General features: G+C 64.3%; 1 protein-coding gene across 2 annotated transcripts in view; it reads left to right on the top strand.

Annotated features, from left to right (window-relative positions):
- Positions 1-9461, top strand: part of EIPR1 (EARP complex and GARP complex interacting protein 1) — a 38008-nt gene extending 28547 nt beyond the window's left edge. For both annotated transcript variants that reach the window (XM_036430290.2, XM_045578837.1), the window contains 6 exons: positions 3683-3842; positions 4067-4166; positions 6754-6890; positions 7988-8155; positions 8461-8628; positions 9073-9461. In XM_036430290.2, the coding sequence (XP_036286183.1) occupies positions 3683-3842; positions 4067-4166; positions 6754-6890; positions 7988-8155; positions 8461-8628; positions 9073-9247 (908 nt within the window). In that variant the 3' untranslated portion in view covers positions 9248-9461. The remainder of the gene's footprint in view (positions 1-3682; positions 3843-4066; positions 4167-6753; positions 6891-7987; positions 8156-8460; positions 8629-9072) is intronic.
- Positions 9462-10191: the final 730 nt, after the last annotated feature.

Here is a 10191-nt window from a genome sequence, read left to right as displayed (position 1 = left end):
CCAGAACTTGGCGCCGCTGGTCTTTCTCAGGGGAACCCGACCCCAGAGGGTGCGCTCGCCGTGGCTCTGCGTCTCCCGCCCCCTTGGCTTCGAGCACCTTGTTCGCTCTTCGGCCACTTCGTGGTTTCCCGTGTGGGGTGTCGGGCTCAGTGTCCTGCCCGTTAGAACCTATTTACTGACTTTAGAGAGGAGGGAGAGGGAGAGAGAAGCATCAATGATGAGAGAGAATCCTGGATCCGCTGCCTCCTGCACGCCCCCTCCTGGGGACGGAGCCCACAACCCGGCCTGTGCCCCGATCGGGAATCCAACCGGGACCCCCTAGGGCGTGCTCAACCCCCGAACAAGGCCGGCTGGCAGTCTCCTGCCCAGTTTTAGAAATTGGGCCATTTGCCTTAAGTTGTAAGAGGTGTTAAATATATACATTCTGGACGCGGCCCTTCGTCAGGCAGAAGTATCATGCACATGTCCTCCAGTTTGCTTCGTTTTTAAGTGTTTCCGAGGGAAGCGGGTTTTAGTTGGATGAGGCCAGTGACCTGGGGTCCGTCTCCGCGGTGATGGTGCTCTTCCTTCCTGCCGCCGCGTGTTCTAGAAAAGCCTTGTCTGCTTTGCTTCCTGTTCTGGTCCTCAGTCTGGAGGCAGCGTGGGAGCACGCCGTGAGGCAGGGAGCGAGCTTGTGTGGTGGACGTGCCGTCCTCCGGCATCGCCGCTCCAGCTCAGCGGCGTGGAGAGCCGCGACCGCCCCTGCGGCTGCCGCCCTCGTCCCCTCCGGTGTCACGCTGACCTGGAGTTAGGGCGGAGCCCACCACCCAGGCTCCTTCGTGGCCTGGCCGTCTGCTCTCTGGGCGGTCCGTCCTCCGGAAAATGTGGGATTCGGAAGCAGGGTGCTGGGCTGATTCTACAGAAGATGCTGGAGCTCCAGCACGGCTGGCGGGTTCTGCCGAGGAGCCCAGCTTCCGGCCGAGCGTGCCGCCCTCCTCTGCTGGCCACCTGCGACCTCACACCTCTGGCTTCAGAGATTATTGGATCTTTGATTTTTAATGTGATTGTTAGTATTTATTAAAATTCTGTGTTCTAAACTTTTTGCTAACCTATAGATGGCCAATTAATTTTTACATAGCATCATTGTGTTCAGCAATTTTGCTGAAGTTTCCATTTTATATCTAATAACATAGTGTAGAATGTCTCTAATTTTCCACAAATATCATCCTGCCATAGTGAAGTAGTTAGGACCTCTGGTACAGTGCTTACTGGGAGTGGTAAATGCAGCTCTAGGGTAGAGCCAACTGGGCGTGTTTATAGGGTAGAGCCAAACTGGGCGTGTCACATGTAGCTCTAGGGTAGAGCTAACTGGGCGTGTCACATGTAGCTCTAGAGCACATGTGTCAAACACAAGGCCCGCGGGCCAAATCCGTCCCGCCAGGCCTTGCAATGTGGCCCGCACCGCGCTGTCATCACTGCACTCCGCTGCGTTTCCATCACAATGACAGTTTATGACTGTTCAGTAAACCATTCGGCCCGCGATTTAGACTGGATTTTAGATTTTGGCCCCTTCTCTGATTGAGTTCGACACCCCTACTCTAGAGTAATGCTAACTGGGCGTGTCACATGTAACTCTAGAGTAATGCTAACTGGGCGTGTCACATGTAGCTCTAGGGTAGTAGAGCCAACTGGGCGTGTCATATGTAGCTCTAAGGTAGAGCCAACTGGGCGTGTCACATGTAGCTCTAGGGTAGAGCTAACTGTGCATGTCACATGTAGCTCTAGGGTAGAGCTAACTGGGCGTGTCACATGTAGCTCTAGGGTAGAGCCAACTGGGCGTGTCACATGTAGCTCTAAGGTAGAGCCAACTGGGCGTGTCACATGTAGCTCTAGGGTAGTAGAGCCAACTGGGCGTGTCACATGTAGCTGTAGGGTAGAGCTAACTGGCCGTGTCACTAGTAGCTCTAGGGTAGAGCCAACTGTGCGTGTCACATGTAGCTCTAGGGTAGAGCTAACTGGGCGTGTCACATGTAGCTCTAGGGTAGTAGAGCCAACTGGGCTTGTCACATGTAGCTCTAGAGGAATGCTGACTGGACATGGGAATATGCAGCATTACTTCCCGAGGGGCAGGTGTTTAATATCTCACACCCAACTGTTACGATTGCCTGGTGAACAGGAGGTTCGGGAGGGAGCCGAATGCCCCCGGAGGAACCTGCGCTGGGAACCTGGGCGCAGCCCCTCCCAGTGAGAGCCGTGTTTGCTGCCGCACCTTTGCCGTCTGTGCCTTCCATTCCTTTGTGCGGAGCCGCGATTAGTTCTCAGTTACTCGTCCCTCCCTGTCCGATCAGACGTTTCTCTGTCGCTGAGGAAGATGAACACGGCCTGGGCCTGTCGGTGAGTGTCTCAGGCATTCGGTTATTTCCGGCTCGCAGTTGCCAGCTCTCTTCGTCATTCTCATACAGGCAGGAGCGCCATTGCCAATCTCACAGGCTCTATAAAAAGACTGTGTAATTGAAAGTTTCAGCAACAATTAATTCCTTATGCAGACAGAGCCATTGTGCATTCCGTAGCTGCGACGGCAGTGTCAGCGTCAGGCGCAGTGGGACACTTGGGATTCTTCATCCCTCGGCCGCGGTTCCACCGTGCTCAGCCCAGCGAGCCTGTGGACTGAGGCTGGATCGGATTCTCACCTGCCTGAGGGTGACGGCGATGGCGGCGATGCTGGCGGTCCCTGGAGGCAGCTGTGTGCCCGAGGGCTCCCTGCCCTGTTTCCTGGCTGATCGGTTGGCATTTGGGTCGAAGGCCATTGTGGTCGGTAGGAAGCGGGCGTTTCGAATGCCAGGCCAGGCCCTGGGCTTCTTTCGTGTTTTGCACAGGAAATACCCCGAGGAGCGCTCTTCCTCGCCCACAGCTCTCTGCTCCACGTGAGGCCAGGTGTGGACCTGACGCCTGTTTGTGCTTTTATCATCTCGCACTCAGGCCTCCTCTGAAGGGAGGTGCGAGTGAGCATGGGAGGCAGAACTAACTGGAAAGTGATGTGAAAGAGCTTACATTTAGGAATTTATGATCAAACATTGATCACATAACACAAGCCTCACATCCTTTGTCTGAGACGTGTGCTAGCGGGCCGAGACCTGGAGCCTGCGCGCCCGCGGAAACCCAGGCCCGCCTTCCTCACCGTCTCTCACAGCGGCCCAGGGCCTCGGAGGACACAGATCCCTGAGCATCTCAGGGTCAGGAGCCGCAGGACCGCGTGGGTGGTCCCCAGCCCTCAGCCCCGGAGCCTGTGCCCACGGCTGGCGGGGCAGTGTGAGGCGTGGCCTCCGGGGCGCAGCAGAGCGCGCCACGTGGGCTCACCCCGCCCAATGGGTCTCCGGCGCCCGCGCCCTGTCTGCACACGGAGCTGTCCAGGGTGCCTCCTGCCTGTGGAACGCGCTCGTGTGCTGCGAGCAAAGCCCATGGATGCCGCCTCGGACCCTGCCCGCTCCCCGGCCCTGTTGGCTGTTTTTGGAGAACGGCTGAGGAAGAACGGGAGGAAGTTAAATTGGTTCTGGAACGGAACGTGCTTTTCAAGCCCGGAAGAGGCGGTTACGGGGAGCAGGGCCTTCTGCTTGCTGCTGGGCCCTTGCCGCCGGCCCTGCGGGCGAGGGGCCACCTGGGTCTGTGGATGGCCGCACCCGCCTCTGACACCCTCTGTCCCCAGTCACAGACAGCCGAGTGCTGACCTGCGCCGCGGTGTGGAGGATGCCGGAGGAGTCGGAGCCGGGCAGCCACGAGTCCCCCGACGAGGCGTCCAGCACGGCGCACGCCCTGGAGCTGCTGTGTGACCTGGACGGCGCGGGGGCCCACGGCAGCGTGGCCTGGTAGGTTCCGGACCCGTCGCCGTGCAGCGGGCACCCCGCCTCTCCTCCTACCAAGCCTGGCTGCGGGGTGCTGGCGTTCTTGTTGTAGTGCCCGTGGTGCCCAGGTCGGGCACATTACAGAGCCCGGCCCCACGGGATGTCATGAGTCCCGGGCCTGCCGGGGTGGCGCAGGCGGGAGCGGGCTCGGCCCCAGGCCTCGGTGCTAACGTGTGCTCCCCCCTCAGCGTCGTGTGGGAGCCCACGGGCGACGGGAAGCGGGTCGTCTCCCTGGCCGACAACCACCTGCTGCTGTGGGACCTGCAGGAGAGCTCCAGCCGGGCCCTGGTAGGTGTGGTGACCGGGTCTCCGCGTCTGAGGGTTCAGTGCGACTTGTAAAGTGCGTCGGGATCGGTGCACTTCTCGCTCACGTCTTTGGATTCCGACGCTAATGGGGAGTGGGCTGCTGGGCGGGTTGAATTACCCACAGAGAGCTGAGCGGTACCTCTGTCTGGGGAAGCAGCTCAGTGTCGGGCCTCAGGCCGAGCTCAGGTGGACGTGGACTCGGGAACGGACAACGGCCCCTTCGCCCCATCTGTGCGCACAGCAGGGAGACGCCACCGCGGTGTCCCCTGTTCCAGAGCCTGCCCCTCGGGGGGTTAGGCCACCCTCACGGTGCAGACGCCCTTCCCAGCTCCCCGAGTGCGGAGACGACGCTGGGCCAGGCCCAGACCCTCAGCGCACCTCCTCTCGCTCCGCCACGCACAGAGCCCAGGGCGGGTCATCAGACAGAGACGGCAGGCCCGGGGGCCGCGGGCTGGGAGACGGCAGGCCCGGGGCCTGAGGGCTGGGAGACGGCAGGCCTGGGGCCCTCGGGCTGGGAGGCGGCAGGCCCGGGGCCCGAGGGCTGGGAGACGGCAGGCCCGGGCCCCGCAGGCTGGGAGACAGCAGGCCCGGGGCCCACGGGCTGGGAGGCGGCAGGCTCGGGGCCCCCAGGCTGGGAGACGGCAGGCCCGGGGCCCGAGGACTGGGAGACGGCAGGCCCGGGGCCCGTGGACTGGGAGGCGGCAGGCCCGGGGCCCCTCGGGCTGGGACATAGCAGGCCTGGGGCCCGCAGGCTGGGAGACGGCAGGCCCAGGGGCCCGCAGGCTGGGAGACGGCAGGCTCAGGGCCCGGGGGCTGGGAGACGGGCCGGAGGGTCTCCGGTGGAGGCGTGGGCGGCGGGTGCCGAGTCGCTGCTGGTCCGGAAGGTGTGGTGGGCCCCTTGAGGAGCCGGCAGGAGGAGCCGGCGGCCAGTGACGGGGGCTCGGGCTGTGGGCTCAGGCCCGGCTCTGCTGCCTGTGGGCACAGGCACGCTCTCCGGCCCATCCCACGGCGCTCCGCGCTGGTGATTGATCGGTGACTTCTTTCTGCGGAGACCAATTTGGTGCTCTCGGCCCCTCTCCTTCAGCGTCAGCACCCTGTCAGGATCACTTTGTGACCCTGGGCCGCGGCATTTAATACCGAGACCCCGATCGATCCGCGTCTTCACGCCCAGCTCCTCCGTTTTTTTTATTGTTGGAGGATATTGCCTGCTGGTGAGTCTGATCTCGGGCTGGCTGCATCATTACCCTTTGCAATTAAGCTGGAGGTTCCCTGCCATTTGTAATCATTAGCGGAGCCCGGGGAGGCCTGGGGCGGCCCGCCGGGGCCCAGCCCGGTGAAGGCAGAGGGGTGCCCCCCTCCCCCCACTGTGATCTGTGCTCATTCATCTCGGCTTCGGGGCCCTCGCCGGCTGTGGGAACAATCGCTCCTTTCGGGGGCAGCAAGCAGCCCGGCGCCTCCTCCGGCCGCCCAGGAACCCGGCGGGCAGCCTGCCCGCGCCTGGACCTGAGGCAGGGGCGCCTTTAAAAAAATATATTTTCATTGATTCCAGAGAGGAAAGGAAAGCGAGAGAAACATCCATGATGAGAGAGAATCATTGATCGGCTGCCTCCTGCATACTCCACACTGGGCATGTGCCCTGACCGGGAATCGAACGGTGACCTCCTGGTTCCTAGGTCAGAGCTGACCACTGAGCCACACCACCTGCAGGAGCGCCTCTTTGAGGGAGGAGAGTGGTGCCAAGGGTACTAGTGCTTTTAGACATTTCTCAGTTCCCAGTGGAAACCGTGCCACAGGGAGAGAAGGGTGCAGGGGGTGGGGGTATGTGGACAGGAGCCATCACCTGCATCGGACTCCGGCCGCGCCTGGCCAGGAGCCGTGCTGGTCGTGTGGCCGAAGCCCAGCGCCCTCAGCAGGAGCCCAGGGGGACTGCCAGGTGCTGAGTCTGAGCGGGAGGGGAGCTGGGCGGGCTCTGCCGGGCTGGCAGTGGTCACGGAGTGAAGGAGCCATCCTGACGTCCTGTCTGAACGTGCCCTAGAGAGGAGCAGGGTCTCCCCGTTTCTAGTCCGGTCCCCTGCCCTGCCCCTCGCTCCGTGGGGCGCTGCAGGCCTGTCTGTCTCCCGTCCGGACGCTGCCCTGCACTGAGCTGTGAGCTCCGGTGATCTGCGAGGAGGGGCTGGGACCAGGAGTCACAGGACCACAGCCCGCGACAGCGTGTTCACCTCCGTGGCACAGATTTGGGATTGGGGGGGGGCACTCAGACACGCGATGGGGTGCAGCTGTGCCCTCTGCCTGGAGGGACCCCGTGGGCCCCTCGCCCGCGCCTGCCTCTGCCTCTGCCTCTGGGGGCGGCCAGGTGTCTCTTGTTTCCCGCTGTTCCTTCACGTGGAGCAGAGGAGCTCTCATCACCCGCAGCCTGCTCCGTGGCGGCCTGAACACGCTTCTGTTTCTGCTGTGCCTGGCTTTTCCGCAAACGGGGCTCCATGGTCTCTCAGGAGCCGAGCCCGCCCCCCGTTGTCTCGGTGACGCCCCGCTCTGTGCTGGGGTGCATTTCTGTCTCTCATCCCCGCAGCTGGCCGGCTCGGCGGCGCTGGAAGGCAAGGGGCAGCTGAGGTTCACCTCGGGGCGCTGGAGCCCGCACCACAACTGCACCCAGGTGGCCACCGCCAACGACACCGCCGTCCGCGGCTGGGACACGCGGAGCATGAGGTCAGCGACACGCCCGGTGCCTTCCCCACGAGGCCGATGGAGCGGATGGGTTTGGGGCACGTGGCTTGTCTGTCTGCATCGCTTTGTCTCCTGTTGTGAGCTGGTGTCGTGGCCGTGGCCGTGGCCGTGGCCGTGGCCGTGGCTGTGGCCGCCGGGGCTCCGTTGGCTGTTCGGAGCCGCACGTGGGCCCTCGGCTCTGGCGGTTAATGAGAGGAAGGTGGGCTGCGGAGCCGCCGCCTGCTCCTGCCCCCTGGGGTGGGGACCATGAGGGCAGCCGTGGCCCCGGTGGCAGGTTCGTGGCCACCGTTTCTGTGCTGTCGGTGACAGGTTGCCGTTTCCCTCAGGAGGGGCAGCAGCCTGCAGTGCCGGGGGAACAGGCAGGAGCGGTTTCCGTTCCAGGTGGGGACCGGTAGGCTAGCAAGTGATGGAGCCTCGTCTGTTGTCATGGCGACAGAGCCCTGCGAGCCTCCGAGCAGCGGTCCCCTGGCACACGGCACCGGTCGCTGAGCTGGGACGACGCTGTCACCAGTGACAGGCTTGCCTTCCGGGTGGGCGGCTTCCCGTGGAGTCCCAGGCCCCTGCAGACCCTGCGCCTGCGCCCCTGACCCGCCCGGCCCCACCTGCTGCTGCTCGGGTCACCGTTCTGCAAAGGGAGCAGAGCTGCGGGGTCTGGAGGCGGGAGGCCCCAGAGCAATGGGCAGACGCCTGGCAGGCTGGCCGCGGCCTGCGGGAAAGTGCCTGTGGTGTCGCCCCGAGTGGTGTGGGCGGGTGACAGCATCCAGCCTGGCAGCTCCCCACCTGCCCGGGACCAGCAGCGCTCTGCGTCCCTGTCCTGCCCTGTGTCCTCCTCGCCGCATGCTTCCCAGACGTGTCCCGTGTCTGGCCCAGCCGTGTCTCTGCTCCATGGCGGACGCAGGCCCCTGCCCCTCGTTCCCAGGGACCCGGCACGTCTGACAGCCAGGCCAGGTCCCTCCCCCGGTGCTGCCGGAGAGGCCGCGGGGGGGCGCCGAGGGGGGCGCCGGCTCCCTGGCCTCCGGAGCGGGCACCCAGCTGGCTGCCCGGGCCTGGGCGCCCCTCACGCTCGAGCGTCTCCCCAGCCAGATCTACTGCATGGAGAACGCCCACGGGCAGCTGGTGCGGGACCTGGACTTCAACCCCAACAAGCAGTACTACCTGGCCTCCTGCGGGGACGACTGCAAGGTCAAGTTCTGGGACACGCGCAACGTCACGCAGCCCGTGGCCGCCCTGGAGGAGCACTCGCACTGGTGCGCCCGCGGGGGATGGGGGTGGGGTGGGGTGGGATGGGATTGGGGGGTTGGGGGTAGTGCGTTGTGCTGATGGCCTCGCCACTCGGAGGGGCACACAGCTTATTGTTCCCAGTGTCTGTGAGGTGGGAGGGCGGGGAAGGAGGGAGGCGCTGGCTCAGACGTCAGGGAGGAATGTGCTCAGATGCTCACAGTGCCCCCGGGATGGAGGGCATAGCTGAGGGGCACTGCCCAGCGTCAGCCCGGGCAGTTCGGGGTGGGTGCTGGGCGACCCCGGCTCCCTGACCGGGGGTCCCCGCCCTCAGGGTGTGGAACGTCCGCTATAACCACTCGCACGACCAGCTGGTCCTCACGGGCAGCAGCGACAGCAGGGTCATCCTCTCCAACATGGTGTCCATCTCCTCCGAGCCCTTCGGCCACCTGGTGGACGACGAGGACCTGAGTGACCAGGAGGAGCGCCGCCCGGAGGACAAGTAGGAGCTCCTTTCCGCTCGGCACGGTGGGCCCGGCCAGGCTGCGGCCTCCCGCACGTGGGTGCCCAGCGGGCTTCCTGAGAAGGAGAGCTTAAAGGGAGGCACCCTGAACGGGGCCCCGCCCTCCCCCCCGTCCCCCGCCAGGACCGCCCGGGGGCCAGGACTGGCTGCATGGCCCGGGCCCAGGTCCCGCAGCTCAGCGTCATGGCCAGGGTCTCCTCCTCGTTTGTTGGCGTCGTTTCCATCCCCCGGGATGTTCCCTGTTACCTCGAACCAGGGCCCCGCGTCGATCACGCCAGCGCCTGCCGTCCCGGCCGCAGGGACAGGCCCTGTCGGCTAACGTGGCTCCACGGGGTGGCTCCACGGGGTGGCTCCACGCTCCCACGGCCCCCGAGCCGACGAGCAGCTGGCCTGGCCTCGCTCACACGTGTCTGGTCCCCCCAGGAGCCAGGAGCCCCCGCAGGACGGCGTCATCGCCACGTACGAGGAGCACGAGGACAGCGTGTACGCCGTGGACTGGTCCTCGGCCGACCCCTGGCTCTTCGCGTCGCTGAGCTACGACGGGCGGCTGGTGATCAACAGGGTGCCCCGCGCGCTCAAGTACCACATCCTGCTCTGACCGGGCCCGGCCCGGGGACGACAGCGAGGGGCCGGCACAGCGCCCGCAGCCGTCCCCCTCGCCGAGCGGAGACCTCGGCCTCCGGACCCGGCGCCTGCCGCCGGCTTGGCCCTTCTCTCTCCTTCGGGGACAGCGCGGCTTGTTCACTTAAAAAAAAATCTTCATTTCCATGGTGTTAACTCGTCTTTCTCCTGAGATAAAAATGGAATAAACAGGCGGGCTCCTGCTGGTTGTCTCACTCCTGTCGCCTGGTGCCTGCTGCCCGGTGTGTGCGGGCGCCTGAGCCCCCTGCGGACTGGCCCCGGGGTGAGATCCCAGCTCCTGGTGACACTCAGAGGCCTGAGGCCCGACGGGGTGGCAGGGAGGCCAGGGAGGCACCGTGAAAGGAGGCGGCACGGTGAGGGGTGTGGGGCGGGTGAGCTGTCATCTGGGGTGTGTCCTCGGAGGGACCGAGGCTCGTCAGGGCTGCCAGAGGGCCCGCCTCGGTCTGACCCAAACCACCGGCTCGCCCTCCGTGGGTGGGCCTCGTGAGCCACTGGTTCGCTGCGATAGGAGCCATGCAGTCCAGGTGCGAGGGCTCCTCGCTGGAGTCTGTTGGCTCCGTGGCTCTGAGCGCCCCCTGAAGGCGTGTGGCTCTCGTTCACCTGCCCGTCTCCCAGCCCCCAGCTCCTCAGCCCCAGGCTCCGGGTCCAGGAGCCTCCGAGGAGCCACGGCTGGTGTGCAATGAGCTCCGGGACGAAGGGCTCTCTTCCAATTTCATAAACTAGTATTTTAGTAACAAACCTGCCTCATTCACATGTGCATGCATCTGATTATTAAACCTCCCTAGGACTTCCCAGACAGATAGATTCACGAATGAACAAAATATTGATATATGTGTTTCTGTCAAAACCTGCGTTTCATTTTTGGTTCAGAGACGCAGTGGCCGCTGTGGGGCTGCCTCG

The sequence above is a fragment of the Pipistrellus kuhlii genome, unplaced genomic scaffold, assembly GCF_014108245.1.
Source record: "Pipistrellus kuhlii isolate mPipKuh1 unplaced genomic scaffold, mPipKuh1.p scaffold_m20_p_106, whole genome shotgun sequence".
NCBI classification, from domain to species: Eukaryota; Metazoa; Chordata; class Mammalia; order Chiroptera; family Vespertilionidae; genus Pipistrellus; species Pipistrellus kuhlii.
This window is presented reverse-complemented; position numbering and strand designations above follow the sequence as displayed.